This window comes from Harpia harpyja, chromosome Z, assembly GCF_026419915.1.
Source record: "Harpia harpyja isolate bHarHar1 chromosome Z, bHarHar1 primary haplotype, whole genome shotgun sequence".
NCBI classification, from domain to species: Eukaryota; Metazoa; Chordata; class Aves; order Accipitriformes; family Accipitridae; genus Harpia; species Harpia harpyja.
Window position 1 is genome coordinate 35158014 of NC_068969.1, and position 21149 is coordinate 35179162.

At 42.9% G+C, this 21149-nt stretch overlaps 1 protein-coding gene across 2 annotated transcripts in view; it reads right to left on the reverse strand.

Moving 5' to 3' along the window:
* The window catches only part of RASGRF2 (Ras protein specific guanine nucleotide releasing factor 2), a 131532-nt gene extending 111649 nt beyond the window's left edge, over positions 1-19883 (reverse strand). For both annotated transcript variants that reach the window (XM_052777980.1, XM_052777979.1), the window contains exon 1: positions 19440-19883. In XM_052777980.1, coding sequence (XP_052633940.1) covers positions 19440-19724 — 285 coding nt within the window. In that variant the 5' untranslated portion in view covers positions 19725-19883. The remainder of the gene's footprint in view (positions 1-19439) is intronic.
* Positions 19884-21149: the final 1266 nt, after the last annotated feature.

Genomic DNA, 21149 nt, shown 5'->3' on the forward strand with positions numbered 1-21149 from the left:
ACTGACACAGCCTTGACCCCAAAGGCATTGTGAAAAAGAGCTCACTTCAGGTTAGCAGAGCATAAAATTCTTACAGCAGGTAATTGAAACAACAACAACAACAATCTGGTCCTGAGGAGGCTACTTAACTGTCGTACACTTTCAACTAGAATTGATCCAAATTTCCCATGTTCCTTGCTATTCCCCTTGAAAAAAGCACTTTGCTGCTCATGTATTTAGATACACACTAATGACGACCTGAGGCTCTGGGCTCATGTTGCTAAAATTATGTTATATCATTTGTCAGACTAGTAATGATTACAATTAAGACTTAGCACTGAAGCTAATGAACTATTTTTGACACAGGATCACCATCACTTCAATGTTTGTTTGCACACATAGGACTGTTATTCAGAACTGCAATGACACACAAAAGATTTTTCCAGTCAATTATGTGAATCACATGCATGGCATAAAATTGAAATATGTCAGTTTTACAAACAATTATTTTCCCGCACTATGACTTAAACTTACAAAATAGTTTCATAACAAAAGGGGGCATTAATTTTTAAAATAAATACATTTTCCTGTATGTGCATAAGATGCATTTAACCTTTCTTTTATTTAAAAACACAAAGAAAACCACATGCTAGAAGCTTTTTCCATTTAGCAGTGACATTTTTATTTTGTGGTTCAAGAAATTTTCACAGTGGATTTCTGCCAAATTTTGTTATATACTTCAAAAAATAGAAAATACTCAGAATAGCCATCTACAATAAAGGTAAATAAGCATATACTGACAATGACTGAATGCCCAGGCAGTTAGTCACACAAAATCTAGCAATTTTATGACTAGACTGCTACCTGGCCTAGAGTTACTTTAAGACCAATTTGACATACTGAACTTCAGTTGTAAGTGTGACTGAAATGTAGAAGTATCATAAGTTATGTTAGTGGCAGGCAAATCTATAATAAAAATAATTACTACATTTTAATTACACTGCAACATTTTTTCTTAACATCTAAGTCACCTTTCCTCTACAAAAAAAAAAAAAAACAAACAAAGCACCTTATGTCCAAAACAAAGTTTTCTTGCCAGAGTAAATTATTCAAGGTAGCATAGAACAAGACTATCTCTGAATAGCTATAGCAAAGCTTTACAGTATCAACCAATTGAGTGTTAAAACTGCAGCTGAAATTCAATGTAAATAAATAGGAAAAGAAGTATATGGTGAAAGACAATCTGTACTCTACATGCATGATAATAAGCCCTGAGCTGACTATGCACTAATCAGGCCTTGGGGCTGTAACGGAAAACCTCAAGTCTGTGGGCTGGTACTGATCAGAAAGACATTCTAGGGACAGCATGGGAGCAAAACAGAAAATGGGCCCCTGCCGTAATGTATATAAATGGCCAACCTACATTTTCAGTGCTAGGTACATCCTGGCTTGATGCCACCAAGCCGAGTGGTGCAGCTGATTTTCTAGAGGTAAGGGATGCCATCCAGAGGGACCTTGACAGGCTGGAGGAGTGGGCCCACACAAACTTCATGAAGTTCAACAAGGCCAAGTGCAAGGTCCTGCACATGGGTTGGGGCAACCCCCAATATCAACACAGGCTGGGGGATGAATGGATGGAGAGCAGCCCTACGGAGAAGGACTTGGGGGTACTGGTGGATGAAACGCTGGACACAAGCTGGCAATGTGTGCTTGCCATGAAGAAAGCCAACCGCATCCTGGGCTGCATCAAAAGAAGCATGGCCAGCAGGTCAAGGGATGGGATTCTGCTCTTCTACCCCACTCTGGTGAGACCCCACCTGCAGTACTGCATCCAGCTCTGGAGTCCCCAACATAAGAAGAACATGGACCTGTTGGAGTGGGTCCAGAGGAGGGTCACAAAAATGATCAGTGATGGAACACCGCTCTTATGAGGAAAGGCTGAGAGAGCTGGGGTTGTTCAGCCTCACGAAGAGAAGGCTCTGGGGAGACCTTATTGTGGCCTTCCAATATATAAGGGGATTCAAGAACCAGCTGCTGGATGAACTGTGTCTAGGCCATTTTCTGGAGGGAACCATATTGTAAAGATGCATAATTTCCCACTAACAGACCTTCATCTTGATCAGCCAGAGTGGGAAACAGGATGAGGCCATTGGTGCTGTTTCTGTTCGCACCAGTGCTGAGCATTTCTGATTGTGTTGATCTGTGTGTACTGAACACCCAAGTTTTGTGCGTGTGCTGCTGCATGAGGCTGCATACCTTGATGCTGGTCAGACATGTCAGCATGAAGCTGCAGGAGATTCATCAGCTCTGAACACTACAACATTAAGTTCTTGATTAAAAATCAAAAGGTATTTCTTTATGATAACCTGTAGCGAGCCCTCAAACTACTTGCAACAGCCACCGGAGACTTTAGAAGTAAATATGCAGGGATTCAAAAAGGCATTTGGCAAAGTCTGAGAAGAAAAATGGCTATTAACTGCAAAGGCATGAACTTCAGCTCAGGGTGTCAGGACTGCAAGTCGCTAGAGCCTAAGCCAGCATTTTTGGAAAGCATCACGCACGCTCTGTTACGATACACTTACCCAGCCATCAGCTGCTGACATAGGAGAGAGTGAAGATTGGGCTCAGTGAACTTTTGATCTATGGTGGTCAAGCTTACGCTGACATAATCAATACTCAGCTCTTGCTACTGTTACAAGAATGAAGGTAGCATTCTGTAAAATGAATTATATACCAATTGTGCATAGCATGTAATTAAGCCTGATTTATAGCAAAGGGTTGATAACTTTAAGCGTGTGCCATCTCTTCAGAAGTTGTCTAGTGCTCTCAGGTCCTAAACATTTTTAAAAAGGTACTCTATGCACCATAATGATAAATCTCCTCGTCCACATAGCTAAACCAAACACGCAGTGTTTTGCTTTGAGCCATGTAAACACAACCAAGTTGTATAGCTTAATTGGTATTTTTGACCTCACTCACGTTTCAGGCTAGGAAGTCAGGATGTAAACATTATCTGGTAACAACAAATTGCACCACATGACGTCGCTACAGAAACATGGCAACCCCTTTCATTTCTTATAACAAAAAGTACTCTAAAATGAAAGGTCTCTAGCCATATGCAACCCTCAGCATTTAAAGGGTCTCAAATAAATAGTAGGTCAGTACCTTAATGGCCCAGATATCAACACTGTCTCAAAGAAACAGTGAGCATTCACACTGAACTAAGAGAAGGCAGCAGCGTTTCTCTGTATCAAGACAAGGATACATCACTAGAATACAGGAAATCAGAAGGGAGACCTCAAAGATTTATTATTTATTGTGAAATGTTTAGCTAGGTAAGAGTGCCATAATTGTCAGTTATCTAATGTTCTGCAACCATCAGAACATCTCAGGCAAGCCACCAGACATCAGTTTCCAGATCTGAGTGTAGGTGTGTGACTAGGAAACCAAATTTAATGCAAGTTTTCAAGACTTCTTTTTCTTTTTTTTAATACATTAGATGATTGTATATACTTAAAGCAATCATATTCTTGCTGGCTGTCAACTGATTCTGGAAAACCTAGTTGGCTTGCTAGTAATGTGGCTAACCATAAAGGAGATGTGCAAGCATTATTTTTAAAACATGACCTGTGTTAGGGATAGAAAAGTTACATATTAATTTAAAAAACACTAAGCCACTTTGAGTGTGTGATGAGTGCCAAGTACAACAAGTAGAATTATTACTACCACATTTGCAAGTCCCTGATCATAGGAGTTACGTAGGCAAAACTTATAAAATACATTTAATGAAGTACATTTAATGGAGTGCATTTCAGGATTGCAAGAAGGAGCTCTTCTAGATGATGAGAGAGGGTTTACTTTGGAAATACAACTTAAGAATTTTCCAAAACTTTGGGGGTTACTGCCATGCTCTAAATATTAATATATTTAATATTTAATAACACTAAATTTATTAAATTTTATGTAATATTTAATAAGATGCAAAATAAGATGTTTTTAAAACACTTGAATTCACCCACAGACCCCAGTATGTTCCAGCTCCAAAAACAACTTAAAGCGAGTATCAGAAAATGTTTCCAAAAATTAAGCTGATGTTGCTTAATGAGTACATAAGAACAATTAATTCAGTGTAAGTTTTTAAAACAAGTATTTCAAGTGCTAAGTTTAAGGACATCCTCAGAGCAGTTTTCAGTAACAACATCAACAACAAAAAAAGTGCATCTCTGCATGCTTCTAAGTCCATATTGCATATTTTGTTTTACTGATCACAGGGACTTTTGCCGTCTAGTCTGTGTTTATTATGCTAACAGGTGCCAACACTTCCATTTAATCCAATCTGGAATGTCTGCTGTATCTTACTGTGCCTTCCTGTGTCTATGTATGGTAAGCTAAGCATGCCTAGTTCTAAGACGCCTACAGTTATACAGCTTTGGCTCCTCCATGTACAAGCGGTATCTTCTAATTTAGCTTCTCTGAGTATTTAACAGAGGGCACTGAAATTGAGTAAGGCTTTCTGTATACCCAAATGGCTGCTACAGGTTCAAATGCATCAAACCTGCTAAATAAATCTGCTATTACTATCTAACAGGAAGTGGTTACTTGCTAAGGGTCTTTGGATATTTTTTATGACATACATGCAAACAACGCTGTCCCCACACCCACCCAGCCCAGGAACAGGAATGAACTCACAGGTTGCCCACCAGAACAATAACATCAAAGCAGCACGGGGTTAGCAAGGCTCTGACCAGCACATGAATCCATTCATCACAGAACAGTTTACAATACCGCATATTTTCTCAGTTACTTGGAGGAGATATCTTTAGGAACAGCTAATGTCATCTGCATAATAAAAACCCGCAGTTACTCTTGCCTGTCAAAGAGGACTTAAGGCAGTGGGAGACCACAGATTCCCAGTACAGCTACCTGACAGAGGAAAAGGGGCAGACAAGGAAAAAGAGGAATTCAGACTTTTTAGTGGCAGCCTTGATTTCCTAGTAGAAAGGGTTTTTATAGGCTACTGACAGCTATAACCATAAAAATTTGTTCTATGAGACAGTTTTTGTTCAACATAAACCCTGTAGACAGATATGCCTACTGTCAGTGACAAAATGGGTTTTAAGCATCTCACTGAACTAGTTGCTCCCTTTTAAGTCCTTAATTTTAAAAAACCACCCAAGAAACAATGTTATGTCATTCTCTATTGTGCCACATTATAATCCCAAAGTAAGAAACAAGAGAGGGCGCCAAAAATTCTAGGCTGAAACTTTCCATATTTTTACCTTAGTAGCCTCGTGCTTTTCTCAAACAGTTAATGGAAAACTGCTGGTGTTTTAAGCATATTTGACATACTCCAGTATCCCAAATAACAACTAAAAATTAACATACACTACTAACATTCTCACTACATGAGTAACCCGTAATAAAAGCTGCAGGTTATATATACAATACATGTAGAACTGGATACTGTTAGTGATATAAGTATTACTCAGTGGTAATTAAATAATTTGCTGTAGCTACATTCAAGGGTTTTTAAGAGGGTAAGGGGGGCACCCTGATTCTGATAAGCATTTTTAATCAAATGAGTCAATTACTTTTGTATACACTTCTTTGGAAGCTCCCAAAACTCTCTTCCAAACAGGTTTTCCATTAATTGTCTACATTTCCCATAGCACTCCACCCCATTCATATCCTTCCTGACCTGGGTTACCTAAAAATAACCTTGAATCAAGAAAGAACATCAGGAAATATAAATGGAAATGGCAGCTGATCAATCCCTAATAAAAGGTACATGGTATTAAAGCAGATCAGGCACCTGGTCCCACTTGATATATTTAGAAGAGCCTAAACTCTGAAGTCACTTAGTTTAAATAAGCCACTCCAGTGAAATTATATCAGATATATACACAGTAAAGGAGAGATGCTTATTTCTATGCTTTTGATGTAAGAATCACCATTCATGCATTTTTATAGAAGTGCAGTAGGAATAAACCCTTACAATGCTTAGCTTTGCTCGGGGGTGTTCCAGTTTTATACATTATGCAGCTTCACTACTGCATAGGTATTTCCCAAATATATCCTGGGGGGTAAGGATTAAAAAAAAAAAAAGCGCCACATGAATAAACAGTACAGACAAGTAAAGGATAAGGGGAAACTTGGGAAGAAGAAGGGTAACAAAGTGATACACACTAGAGCCAACACTACCGCTTCGGACAGTTTCTTGAATATACTAAAGCTTATCGACCACTTTCCTCTCTTTCCTTCTGTCTCTAAATAAACACAGCCTGAAGAAGCTCCAAAGTCCCAGGGTAGCAAAACTAAGTATTTTGTAAATATTATTACTGCTCAACACAATGGGAAAACAAAAGCAGAAAAATGCTGAGCTATGGATATATTCCAAGTACCTCAAGAGAAGGAAAAAAGGCTTCAGCTTTAGTTAGCAACAGTTATATCACATTCTGCTTATTAGCACAAAAAGTTTAAAGTTAAGTTTATTCTAGTTGCACAATTTTTTCCTGCTACAATTTAAATGTTTGCCAAACCAGAATGACTGCTTCAAATTTAAATCAGATGGGAAATTATTAAAAAAAAAACAACCTCTCTCACTTCCCCAGAAAACAGAAAAGAACTGAAGTAGAAAATACATGCCACATACATGCTGCAGTAATGTATGCAAATAGAAAAAAAAGCACATCACAAGCACAAAAAGCCAGAAAGAGTTTTCATCTTTTTACTTTTCAGAAAACTCTCAGAAATTCTGAATTCAGATTTTTATTATGGTTCTCAGTAACACATCACGTAAGATGCTGAGCCAATAGTAAATTTCTTCCAGAGAAAGAAAAGTAAGACTGATCACTGTACAGTGACTTATAACAATGTCCTGGCATATCTATTTCTTTTCACATGTGATTTTACTTCCTGACAACAAGCAGAGAGGAAAATGTAAGAAAGTGAAGTGGGGAGCCTTGCAGTTTTCCCTTACAGAAAAAATTCCTACTATTTGGGCCAACAGTTCTGTCTTAGAACGAAATGTCCTGGGTGAAGGTTCGACATCATCTTTATCTTGTCCTCTGGACCTGGTCATTCAGCCAGTTTTCAATCCACATCACTGTCCACTTATCTAACCCATATTTTGTCAGCTGTCTACGATGATGACGTTATGGGAGAGAGCTTCAAAGACTTTACTAAAAAGACTTGGTTGCTTACACTTCTCCACCCACCTTGAAAACAACAGTAGAAAGTGAGGATCTCTCAACAGACCAAGAAATAAGATGTTGTTGCCCTGGAAGCTACTGAAGCAGTTGCCCAAGTAGGACACAATGCATTTGAGAAGCCATGAGAAAGGACACAAATGATGAAATAAGTCTTACACAAGTACTTAGTTTTGTTCACATGTTCCCTCTTGCTGGCACATTGAGTCATTTTCTAGTATGATCTGAATGACAGGAGCACAGACACTAAGCAAACTCATACAGGGTTCGCAGCACTGCACACATGAGGCAGCTCAGAATCACTGCATTAATATTTGTGGGGCAGAAACCAGACCAGGAAGACAAAACAACAGTAGTTTGAAATTTACACAAGGCAAAGCAAACACTGAAGGGAACGGCTCAGAGGACATCAGAAAGATGAAGCAAACGTGTGTACAACCTATAATATGAGCCTAGCAATGAATTTCGGTGATTACGGAAATCGTACGTCACGACAGAGAAGAAACACTCTTCTAGCATAAGCAGTATTAAGAGGACCTGCTATAATTACAAATAATTTCTTAAAAAAAAAAAAAAAAAGAGAAATTTCCAATTTCAGCTAAGTGCATCAAAACTGAACTGCCTGAAACAGTTAAGTTGTACAATTGAGGTCAACGGGACTAGCAAGAGCATTTTGCCTGGAAGGATAAATCTGCAAGGTGTTCCCAACAGATCCCAGTGGCAGAGGGAAATAAAGTCATGAATTACAAGAGGAATACCCCAGTTGTAGGTTTCAGGATTAGGCCCTTCTCAGGTCTTACCATGTGCTTTTCCTGTGTGCAGAAACATCCACATGATACCTTATGACTAACTCGGTAACCACTTCTGCATTCACCCATTAAGCTGCAGACGAACACCCTAAAATACTGCAAGGATAAACAAATATCCCCATGCAGATGGTGTTACCCATATGCTCACATATGGGAAGCACTATTAGGTCTGTTTTACTACTGCAGAAGTAAGGCAGTCAAGAAACTGATTCACCAAGAGGCCACAGGGAGTGAGGGCCTCAGCAAGCAAATGCACCCAGGACATAACCCAAATAACCATCCTTCTACTCCATGACCCAGCCTATGAACACACATAAGACAAACGCACATTCAGATGTCTTCAAAAAAGTAAAAATAAAATAAAAAATCAAAGAGGTATCTGCAGAAAGTCAATGATCTTTAAGAAAGCCTGTTTAAAATCAGAGCTGTGAAGATACCTTCTTTTTTTCTTCCCCTCCCTCCCCCTCCTTGTATGAAAGGTAAATCTATATATTTATTTATTTCACATGGAACCACTTGGCATTACTCTAAATTGCCAGGTACATCTGAGTGGCTGCCTTTACTTTGTTCACTTCACTGGCATGAAGCCAAGTTATCTGCTGCTAAGCTACAAGAATGCAGTGCAGCAATCAGGGAAGAGTATCTCTCTTTAAAGCACAGTAATATTAGTGTATGTGGTGCAGACATGACTTCTGTGTAGGTCTGCAGCAATTTCTGTACTGCTGACGGTGGCACTCTCTCAGGTCGCTGCACATTTCGGACCATATAATACTGGACACCAGCTAGCTACTTTCCCTCAGGCTACCAAGTAATGCACTTACGAAACTTCCATCTGCAGTAGGCAGCAAAAATATGAGAAAAACCTTAGTCCAGGCCCTGCAAGCTTACACCTGTTACAATAACAAATCTGTACCAAAATGAACCGTCTCTACCTGGCTGTTTCCACAGCATAAATCATGTGGGTCAAAAAGCTTCATTTTTTTACATGCGTGTGTGCCTCAGTTTCATGTTGGTTTTTATTTTCGGGTTTTGGTGGTTTTTTGTTTTGGGGTGGTTTTTTTAGCTTTTGGCATTAAGATTACAAAGCCAGGTACACAGGGCTTAGGAGAAGCACCACATTTGAGGCTGCCTTATGCATTGTTAATTTAGTCCCGTATGTGCAAGCATAATGATTGCAGTCCTTTATTACACAATTCTTCTTTCAGAACATCCTACTTCAGCTACCACACGAGACATGATTTCATATTTTGCTTTATCTTGATTCTTGAATGCACGTCTCCCTGCTTTATCTATTTCACACTAATCAGCAGAGTTCAGAAACTTCTTACCTGATGTCCTATGACACTTCTCATGATGTCATTCAGATACTTCATTAGAAATAATGCAATTATTTTCAAAACAGCCAGTGAGGTAAGAAGGAATTACTGCAAATGTGGTCCGCACAAAACCCAGCAGTTTCAGGTGCAACTCAGTTTGGATGCCTGATCTGAAAAACCACTGGCCTTTGGTATTTAAATTACACTTTTATTTGTTTTAACCACTACTTCCACAGAGATCAGCTCTACCTCTGCGTGCCTAGCTCTTGTGCCAAGCTGGGTCCCCCAAACGAGGAATGATTAATTACTGTGAAACAGCTCACGGATGTGATGTGTGCAATTTTTCACAGAGACCCTAGGCAAAAGACAGAATCCGGTCCCACCACACAGGTGGTGTTCTGATTCTACCATGAAATCATCCTTCTCCTCCTGCAGCTTCATGCCTCATGTACTACAAATGCTCAGAGAAGAGGGAGAAAACAGACAAGCCCTATAGAAAATGAACCCCTTCAGGATATTAATAGTAATTCTTCTTTTGAATACTTTAGGAGAAAGGAGTCCCAGGAAAGAAACAGATCTCCTTAAACTGCAGAGCACAGCACAGACAGAAGAGTGACTGCTGGGCTCCTCAGGAAGCCTTGGCTCTGTCCTTCTCCGACTGCTGGGTGCTCGTTCCTGCATCCCTACAGCCTGTTCATATACTCTTGTGCACACAACTCCTTGGACTTGACAGAAAAAAGCAAGAGACTGAAAACGCACACAAACATGCACTAATACTTGTAAGGAGCAGCTGCAGGACCAGAGGCTCTGCTCCAGCCCCTGGACCTCACACTGAGCTGACGCTGCGACAGCCGTAGCTGTCTAGTACCCTGCTGTGGGACAACCACTGGAGGGAGAAGGCACGCACCACCCCAGTGGGCCTTACACTTCGCATATGCTGCCACCAAAACACTGAGATGCCTGGGTTGTGGAAGTCTGGAAGATTCCAGACTCTGGAAGCACCAATGCATCTGGATCTTCTCTCTGTCACTGTCCTCAGCTCACCTGGTTTCCCTTCAGTCATCATACACTTCTTGGGGAAAAGAAAGCTACAACCAGAAGACCTCACAGTCACAAAAACAACAAATATACCCCGAAAATTACATATATAAGGCTGAGTACCATCCCAGGAGCCCTCATTTGCCTGGTCAACCCCTAGGAATAGGTAAAAATACTTCAGATATCAAATGCAATAACAGTATTATCCACAGTGCCATTTAGTACTGTTCTTCCCTTCACCTGTACACACAAATATCTGCATGACTACACTGCACAGGTGTCAACGTCGGATCCCTTCACTCTTCTGTCAGTTTTTACTCCATCTTTCTCTTAAGAGGGCTTTGCAGGTGGCCCATAAATTTTAAATTCTCCCCAACAGATTTATTAGGAGGAAGCATTTTTAATATTTCTCTAAAATTGTTCTGAGTGCCAAATGGAAGAGAATACGACTACTGCAAAAGAAGGTTGCAATTTTCTTGTCATGCCTGAGCACCCATGAATACATGGGGTTAAAAATAAATTCCGGATTTCACTCTGGAGGACATCACAGAGACTCTGTCACAGTCGTTGAACACGATCTCCACAATTCCAGAGAAGAATAGAAAATCTTTGCCATTTGCTGAAACAGGAGAAACAACTTCTGTAAGGGAGAGGAAGTGAACAGAAAGGAGAAAGACAAAGAACCAGCAGCCACCTGCAATCATCCTAAACTTCTGTACGTGAGGATCCAGCATATACCTAAAACATCAAACAGAAAACAGCAATAACGTAGTATGTTTTAGGATCCAGCACGGGAAATTTCAGAACTTTGTCTACAGCAACAAACACTCAAATCTCGCAGCTGACTAGGTAAAAAACCAACAGATGTTCCCTGTGAGAGCAGCAGAACACCTTATCTGAGGTGCCTGGGATGCAGGTGTCCACACGTGAGCCAGGCGACTCAGTTCACATGACAGTCAACCAAGATTATTCACTACAGTCAGTGGGGTCTGTTCAGTTTAACAAACGCAAACACCTAATTTAGGATGGGGTGATTAGTTCTCTAGACTGCACCAACGGTACTGGCTAGGACTTCACTGTCTGCAATGCAATCCAGCTGTTGTGGGGCACCTAAAGCTGCATGAGCAGCAACCTACCCTACATTCCACTACTGCAAGTATATAGACATTTACACAGGGTTTATAATTTATTCAAGGAATGCTAAATAAAGGCACCGCATTTTAAGAAAAGCAATATAGTGAGCTTGCCAAGTTCAGAAGATTGCAAAGGACACACTGTAGTGCAGCAGAAATCTTGCAGTCATTTAGGAACTTGAACCACACCAAGTCAGAACTGCAGAACTACTAAGCAGCAGATAATTTCTGTTACTCAGCCATTATATTGCAGTCAAAAACTCAGCAGGCAAAAAATGGACAAAAGTCACTGTTCCACAGTGCCATCAGAAAAAAGGGGAGAATATAATCCCAGATTATTTTCAACAGATACAGCACTTAACTCTTAAAACACCACCCGTTTTTTTCAAAAGTAGTGGAACTCATTAGATCTGCCACAATAAAATGCTTCCACTGTAAAACAGTGGAAGTAAAATCACTTATGACAATATAGCTCAGTTCAGAATTGGCAGTTTATAAACACTTCTTAATAAAACTCAGTTCTGAGCTCATGGAAAATACAACGGAGATATTGAAATGGCTGGATTGAATTGGGGAAGCCTCTGCTTCTATATATACTGATTCTGTACCTCAAACAGAAAACCTTATGGGATTGGTAAGTCAAAAAAACATTGGAAGCTAGATTGTAAGCATATGCTCCTAGACATCTAGTGCAGAGGCACAGTGTTAAAAAAAAACCTGTCCCTCAATCAATCTTCAGCATCAGTAATGGCTGGTAGGCAGAAAAAACTGAAAAGAGGTACCGTGTAGAATCTCATTTTCCTTCAAGTATATGAACAGGCGGATGACACCGTCTTTCTGAATTGCTGTGGCTAATCAACAATCAGGCAACAAACAAACATCGACATTGTTTTCAATCCAGACAAAATCTACCCACTCCCCTCCCCCGCCAGCAGATCTATGAAAGAGTACCTAAATTTGGCCAGTCTATCACCACTTTAGGAAGCACAAAGTGAGAACACTTAGAACATTCACGCTGAAAAATGGGTTCGTGTTGCCTCAGACTCCGCAGCAGCCGTGGTACCAAAGTTGCTTTGAAGTGGTGGATCTAGAGAGGAGTGCTACTGCTAGCAGCAAAAATCTGTCGCTAAGAATGGCCAAAAGCAGTGCATTAGTATTTTCAGACCTCGCTATCTTCACCAGCTGCCTAAGGTCTATGTTAATGTTTTAATGCACTGAAGGTGTTCTTTTTGGTGTGAATCTGCTCCACTGGAAGTCACACGGTGGGCCACTCACTACCTAGCGTGCCCCGTTGGCGACGCGGGCAGAGGGTCCTGCAGCAATCAGCTCTGTACATAGGCATTATGCACTGCCAAGGGGTCAGATGTCGTTGTTCCTCAAGATGGACAGACACACCAGGAACCGCAACAGGCTGCACCAAAATGTGCCTTGTCCCTTCCCTCTTTCCACAAACTACTCAGTAACACAGACGTATTACAAGTGGCAAAACAAGATTGGTAATTACAATATATGTGGCCAAACTGAGCAACCATGACAGCTTTTATTGTACATGCAGATTCTTAGGATGGAAACTCATCAGCAAGTGGATCAAAAAAATGCTGCTGTATTACTAATGATGACATTGTAATACATAATACATGAATATATAAAGACTACTATAATATTGTACAGGAATAGAAGCAGCTCTGCCTGGATCTTCCATTCAGGTACACAGTGAAAAATTAATATGGGTAGGATGCAACCAGAAAACAGGGTATATGCCTTACCAATCTCCTTAGATGATGATGAAGAAGAAAAAACCCAAATCTATTTTAAAAGTTAAATAAAGGCAACTTAAGCTAAATGGAGTATAATTATTCAGTAGATTAGGGACGGACTTGCTATTTTTGTGCTAGGAATTTTTTTGTTGTCTACAAATTTTCTCTTACATTTGAGGAACTAAACAGATCCAAGCCAAATCGATGCAACTCTGCCAAAAAAAGAGACAAAATGAAAAAAGTAGGAGCACTGACTATAAGATGGGTGGAAGAATTAAAGCTGTGTTAAACTGTTTTGTAACTTTATTTTAAATGTAATTTGAGTATTCACATTATTGGTGTGAGCTACACTGCCATATGTAGGTTCTGGTCACTTTGCGCAGCCTTTGTGTGATGTTTGAGGTTGAGAAGGTGGAACACATTATTCTTACATGGTAAGTGTTTATGTGACATCTTTGATCCTTATGCTTTGGGATGCATTTCTAATTTACTTCTAACCTGCTTCCAGTCTTTCACTCGCTGACATTTCACCTGCTAGCTAAAGGGATTTCCCAGCAACTCCACAAATAAGCCTTTGCCAAATGTCATTTGCCTTGGGATCTAATTATTTTTCCAATAACTTAATTAAGGAGTATGCACTTCTGTTAAAGCATACTGCAGTATTTCAGGATCTTACGATATCTCGCAGAGAAATGTTAAGGACTTCACCCTGTGGTTTCTCTTCAATAATACTTTGCCTCACCAAAATCTGGTCTTATTACCATCAGTCCCCATGTTCTTTTAATTACTCCTTAGTCTAAGATATTCAGGTGGTGTCGTTTGTTGCTTTTGCCCTGAAGTGTGACAGACACTCAAGAACAGAAAACAACAGATCAGTCTCCAGTTCCTGACCAAGTCACTTGACGTGGATTAAGGTAGCCAAAGGTTTAATATTAAACTACTCAATGGCATCGATATTCTCCAAGTTACACCTGTGTGGATTTAACTGACCTTTTGAGAGGAAGGCATGTCAAAAATAAACTAGATCTACATGTAACTCACTGTAACTCACTTCTGAGCTGGGTACATTCCCCACTTTTGCATAGTTACAAATAGCCCATTTTGGAACTTTACAGCAGAAACATACATTTCCAAGACCTAGAATGAAATGCTTAAATTTTGGCAAAACAGCAATATATATGGCAATGAGATTTTCTGTTCTTCTCTTTATCCCCAAAAATATGCTCATTACTAAGCAAGCAGGTAAACACAAAACATTTATCAAATAGCAAAGTTCAGTCCCTGGAGAGTTCACAAGGGTTATGCTTTTCTATTTATTTACTGCTTGTTGCCTTAGGCCAGAAAGCACACTGTAAATTCACTTTACAGTTCTGCATGAAGAGCCAGAGGCAACCACTTCGATGCAGCTTGCCTTAAGCGCAATGTCAGTGACTCATTTTTCAGTTACTCCTTAAATGCATATCAAAACAGTTTGAACCAATGTATTTGTTGAATGTGCCCGCAAACTGTATCATCTCATGACAGTGACTGAACAATGGCAGAGAGACAGGGATTACCTGGGAAAGTAAACAAGAGCTACTTACCCCAAAGTTGTCTTCATGCAAGAACCATTTAGAGACTCTTTCATGAGAAGGTCTTACAAAAACACAAACCCCAACAGCACTAACCTTAAAACCTTCCCACCGGCCACCTTTTTTAACTAATTCTTTCTGTTGAAGGTAGCCCCTCCAAAAAAAAAGAAAGTTTGGATGAAAAAAAAAATCCCAGAAATTTTTTTCTTCTCAGATACTGAGAAGACAAATTCATCTATTATTTTTTAAATGCTGCAGGAAATTTCTAAAACAAGGGCATCTGGTGGACCTTTGCACTGGAAGATCGCAGGGAGTTACTTGCCCAGAGGCAAGCAGTAAGATTTATGGACAGTATTACACCTGAAGGTGGCAAGCTATCTTGCCAAAAAGATAACACCACTCCTTAGCCATCTACTACATATAACAGACGTAGGATGCTGAACAACATTGGGGTTTTTTTGCTCAATAAAAGTGAAGAGATTAACTTTTAATTCATTATATCTTCAGAAAAAAATGACCTTTAAGCGCTGTTGCTAGGTTTTATATACACTAAATTAGCAGAGAGGTACAGCAAAAGCTGTTGGTGGCATATGCCTGCCTTATCACTTCAGGAATGTATGTAAAATAGAGAGGTTTCAAACACTGCAAAATCACCATGTCCTTTATAAAATGAATACAGAGCTACAGTAAGCAGAAAAAATTCAAATAATTGGATTCTGTTAATCTGTGGGGACATGGACTTAATACTGCATTTAATTTTGGTAAGTGGGAGGAAGATTATTGCAGGCAAGATACAAAGAATAGTCTCTGCTCAAATCGTGTAACATTTACAAGCTTAAATACACTAAGACAGTTATTAATAACTGTATCAGAACATTTCCATGTATCCAATCCACAAGAAACTAAACACATAGGCCTCCCCCCAATGCAGACAATAATAGTAATGTTTACATTCCTCTATTCACTTGCTTCCAACAGTCTTAAAAAAAAAACAATCTGTGAACTTGCTGGATAACAAGTGCCAGTCTCCTATGAAACACTGCAGAAAGCATAATTTTTAGGCATTTTACTTTACTTTTGAAAGAGACTAGCCACTCACTGAGACAAAGCCATTCTCTTTCCAGAGTTTTTGAAACAAAAGCTGGAATTCATTCTCATCAAGTCTGTCACTGTCACAGTGGAGGACTTCTTGGGAGCTGCACTTGTTTACAGCCTACAGTTCCTGGGGGAAGAAGCAGTTTAACTAATACCAGGATTTAAGCTTTTCACCTGTAATATTTTCATGTCCTAATTTGCTGTTTTGAAACTCGGCTTCTTCCACTTGTTGCTCTTTCAATAAATCTGTTGTTTTTCTGAAATGTGAAATCAGAGAGGATAGCAACACCTGTTTGGCATTTACAAAAACTCTTCCAAAATCTGAGGGAGATCAAAACACTTTTCCTTAAAAATAAAAACTACAAATAAAAATTAAAACTACAGATCATTTAATATCTGCAACATACTCGATTTGATCCCATATTCCCAGAATATCAACCAAGTCATACGTTATGCAGTTTGTTAATATTAAGAAAGGTACTGCACTTTTAAAAGAATTTACTTTGAAGCAATTATCCTTCTGAAGGAAAAAAATATAATAATTATCTTAATGGAAAAGACCAAAAAAAAGCACATTCTGTCATTGCAAATTTTTTTCAAGCTCTTAATACTTTAATATTACAGCAAATCTTATGAAGGCATTTGGCATCTTCCACAAAACGGTGGTACGGTTCCTGTAATACTTTAATGTCCCCTCATGATGGACTGCTGGAAGGGCATAAAAGCACCAGTAGTGGTTAAATGTGAAATCATGCAGCTGCTGGGCTTGTTGGGAGATAAGATACCCAAACCTAAACACATCTGTTGACTGAAATACAGTCTCCTGTATAGGGAAGTACAGCTGCCACACTCTCCCCATTGAACTCTGACAACTTCTCAGCACAGTTCTTACCTGGCGTATGACTTGACAAGCAATCCTTAAACTACTCAAACTAAAATTAAAAGGATCTGCAAACTAAGGAGAACAAGATCTATTTGTTCTGCATACATCTTCCATAATCTTCAGTTACATAACTTAAGGAAAATGCATTGCTTTTTCAAATATCCACTCAAAGGATGCTGATGAAGCTCTCTCGTGATTAATTCTTCTTCCTCTCTCTCTCTCATTTGTGTAATTCTATAGCACATATCACTCTAATGTCTAAATTACCTAGGTAAACAAAACCCAAACTAAAAGAGATTATTTTTTTCTTCTCTCTCTTTTGGAGAAGAGATATCTGATTCTTCAAAAACTGGCATAGAGCTTCTCATGCCATTAATACATTTGTGTGGTTAAATCAAAGCAAATTAAATCTAGGCAGTATTTTTACACTGCCAGTAGTTAACATGTACAACACTGAGTTTCTTCATCATCATCTGATTAAAATAACTTTGTCTTCCTCTGTTAACAGACTGAAGCTTTGCAGTTTACTACTTCACACCTGTAATAATATGAGCACATTTTCTGAACAAAAAGGGCTGTTTAATTTTCAAATATTTCTCTTTTTTCTTGTGATTGATCAGTTTTAGTTGCTGAGGGAGCTTCCTGTACACCTTAGCAAAGGTTTGTGTCTATATGAATATACAAACGAGGGCGCACTTTAATGAGTAAACATCTGTAAAAACTACTAACACGCAAAAGCTTTATTCTGCATCAAGCGAAAGGTGAACAGGAAAAAGATATTTTCTGATGGTCTGCCTTTTCGAACTAGTATCCCATGAAAAAATTGAACTGTTCTCCTGCCGCTTTTAACAGCAGTCTGCTGTTGTTAAAACCATGTAAGTAGTTGATGTTTAAAGCAATGAAAAATTCAGCTTCATCCCCTGTAATTATTTTGTCTCTGCACCACTAAATGTAATTATAAACAGCCCAGACTTTCATCACTATAAAAACACAACTTAAGATTCCCAGCGAACAGATATGGAAAGGCATTGTTTTCACACAGTTCTCTTAGTCAAGCCGTAGTTTAACAACACTACCGATAAACAAGTGTGCTAAGCCAATGTAAAGCAGACAGGGAAATTTCCATGTTTAATTTCTTCTAGGGAATCCTCCAGTATTTCTTTTATCAGTGCTTATAAAAACACGACTCAAAGCAACAAGCAAGAATGTGACAGACGAATATGACATAACTACAACCACCCCAACTTCCCAAAGTTCCCGTGCCTAACCATGTACCACCTTAAAGGCTGCTTAAGCACACAAGGATTTGTTCTAAATGGGCAAAAAAAGCACAAACATAAGACAAGGTTCTCAGCTTTCCTCGCAAAGTTATCACGCCAGCGCAGCACGCAGATGTGCTGGTCTTCATTAGGTCTGTGTCCTAAAGGTAACCCCTGCAGCCAGCCTCAAAACCACCCTCCTTGCAGTTACCCAAACTTTTCCAAACCAGTTTGACACCTGTTTGTTTTCTCCTATTCAGGGGGAAAGGGACTAGGGCGTGCCAGATGCAGATTCAAACAAATTTCAACCAGGCAGAAAATTAGATCAAGAATTTACATGAGGCAACAGGAGGCGTGTGGTTAAGATACCCGATCTCTATCTACGCTGAACAACTACAGTGTCCTTTTCTTCACGGTTATGTAATGCACAGATAGTATTTAACCACTCGCTTGTTCGACACACACACGCGTGTCAAACCGATCAGCTTTCGGGGGCAGCACGGGGCGGGGGGGGTGGAATTTGGCAGTTCACGCGTTATGAACCGTCACCCCTCACGGAGATGAACCCCACCAAAGCCGTCAGCGTCCTTGGCCGGGTGAAAGCCACGCAAGACCTGGCTGGAGCTCTCCGCCATCACGTCTATCGCGAGCACCATCGGCCTCACGACACCTGCCCGGCCAAGAACCCGCCGACTTCTGCCGAGCGGCGCAGGCGCAGGCTGTGAATCGGGGCACACGCTCGGTCTTGCGTCCCAGCCACCGGCCCGGCTCTCGCAGGGATCCCCCGGGGAGACCCGAGAGCCTGCTGCCCCCCACGGCATCGCTGAGAGAGGCAGCGGCCCCACAGCTGCCCCGCGGGCCGGCTCAGCCGCTCCTTAGAGTCCTCCTGCGCCGTTTGGGTACTTCGGCCCCTCGCACCCCCCCCGTTTGCCGAGTCTGGTCGGAAACGTGTGGCTGTACGGCACAAGCGTCGGCATCGAGGTGACTAAATGCCCGGTTTGTGAGATGCTGCTCTCCGGGCACCCTACTGAAATAAAGGCGCGCAGGCACTAGGGGAAGAAAAGAGAAGCCAGGGAGGAAGGAAGAAGAGTCATTAGACGGGACGGGAAAGCCACGGGCCTTGCCACTTTCTGAGCGGCTGCTGCTGCTCCCTTCGAGCGCTGCGGGAGCGGCGTGGACCTCCCCGCCGGGGGACCGGGGGCGGGCGGCCACCGCCACCCTCCCGGAGGAACGCGAGGGGAGGCGGCCCGAGCGCCCCGACGGCCGGGGCGCTGCTCCTGCCTGGCCTCCTCGCCCTCCTCCCCCGGCTCCCTGCCTCCCTCCCGTCCCTCCCGCCCCGCTGCCGAGGCCGGGGCGGCCGCTCCCTCCGCTGCCCGAGGGCGCGGCGGTACCTGCTTGTCCAGCGCAGCATCCTTGGCGCTGCCGGCCGCGCAGCTTTTGGGAGCCGGCACCCTCTCGCAGTTGCAACCCTCCAGCATGTACATGCCGGCGGGCCGGGCGCTCTGCTCGCCCTCGAAGTAGAAGAGCACGTTTTGGTAGAGGGCGAACCACTTCTCGTGCCAGCGGCTGGTCTCCGCCGTCTTCTTGCTCAGGTAGCCCCGCTTGGTGCCCTCCTTGCGGGCCAGCAGCGCCAGGTACAGGGCATGACCCTCGTTATACCGCACGCTCTTCTGCATGGTGGCCGGCAGCTCACAGCCCGCCCGGCGGCAGGGCAGCCTCACCGCGCCGGCACCGGCTCTGCCGCGCCGCGGCAGCGCTTCATGGGCGCCGGCACGCACCGACGGGCGGCACCCGCCCCCCAGCTCCGCCCGCCCCGGGGGCGGCTGCCGCTAAGCCCGCCGCGGCATTGCCCCCCCCCCGCCCACCACCACCGCCACCACCACCACCCGCCCTCCCCGCCGCGTCCGTCCGTCCGTCCGTCCCCGCCTCCCCGACGCCCCGCGGGAAGAGAGCGGGCGGCGGCGAGCTGCCCCCCGCCCCCCCCGGGCAACTCCGGCGTGACGTGGAGGGATCAGCCGTAATCCGCTTTGGAGAGCGATTTAAAGAGCAAAGTCGCCGCCGCACCGCCCCGGGTCCCTCCCTCCGCCCGGCGGCGGGGCCGCCTCCCGTCCGACGCGGGGGGGGGAGGAGGGGGGAGTGGGGACCGGGAGGGGGACGGGGGGGGCACCGCACGGCCCCCAGGGATGGGGACGGGGGTGGTCGGATGGGGCACCTGCGGGCAGACGTGCGCTCGGGCCGGACGGGACGGGACGGGAGGCGCTGGGTGGTTTGGGGCTTGCGGTTGGTTTCCCGATAGTTTTCGCCTTTTCGGGTCTTCGGGCGAACATCGTGGAAGGCGGCAGGGCCGGCTGAGCGCGGCTGCGAGAGTCGGCAACTTCGTGTTCGAGCTGCGTGGCGGAATGAAAGCGAAAAGCAAGCAGCGAGCGCCAGGTGAAAACAGCCGAAACCCGCTACTTTTAACCCGGCGTGCCCACTGATTAAAGGCAAGGAGCGGGAGGCGAGCCTTGCAGGAGGAACGGCACGCCCGCACCTTCCCGGGCACCGGCCTTGCGAACACATAAGCCGGCGGGGTCTGCAGAAAGCCTGCGGGGCTGGCTTTGCCGCACGCAGGGACCATCCACAGAGGCCAGCCCGCGCTGCCGCCGCTTAAAGGCTCTGCCGTGGCTGCAGCACCGCGGGCGAGGAGAGGCTGCCGCTCCCGTGGGTGCGGGAGGAGCAGTGTGTGGGGACAGCGGAGGGAGGAGGGCGGCTCGTCTCCCCCCGAGAAGCGAGTCTGGGTGCGCTGTGCTGCGAGAGGGGTTAACTCGGGTTTATCTTCACGCTGGGCTCAGTCAGGCTAGCAGCAGGCACGGTTTTGTTTTCTGCAGTCAGGACGGTGGAATGAGGTACGAGCAGACCTTAATTATAAAAAATGAGCCGTGGCAAAGGAGCTGGCAGTCAAGAATTGTTTTACATAAACCACAAGCGATGCGGAAACTGCTACCAAGTAGAGGACCCTGCACCTTTAATTTACCAAATTATTTAAACTTGCTTTTAAGGTTCCCTCACGAAAAGGCATTGAAACTCTTTCATTTAAAAACGTGCTTTGCATATGTAGCTTT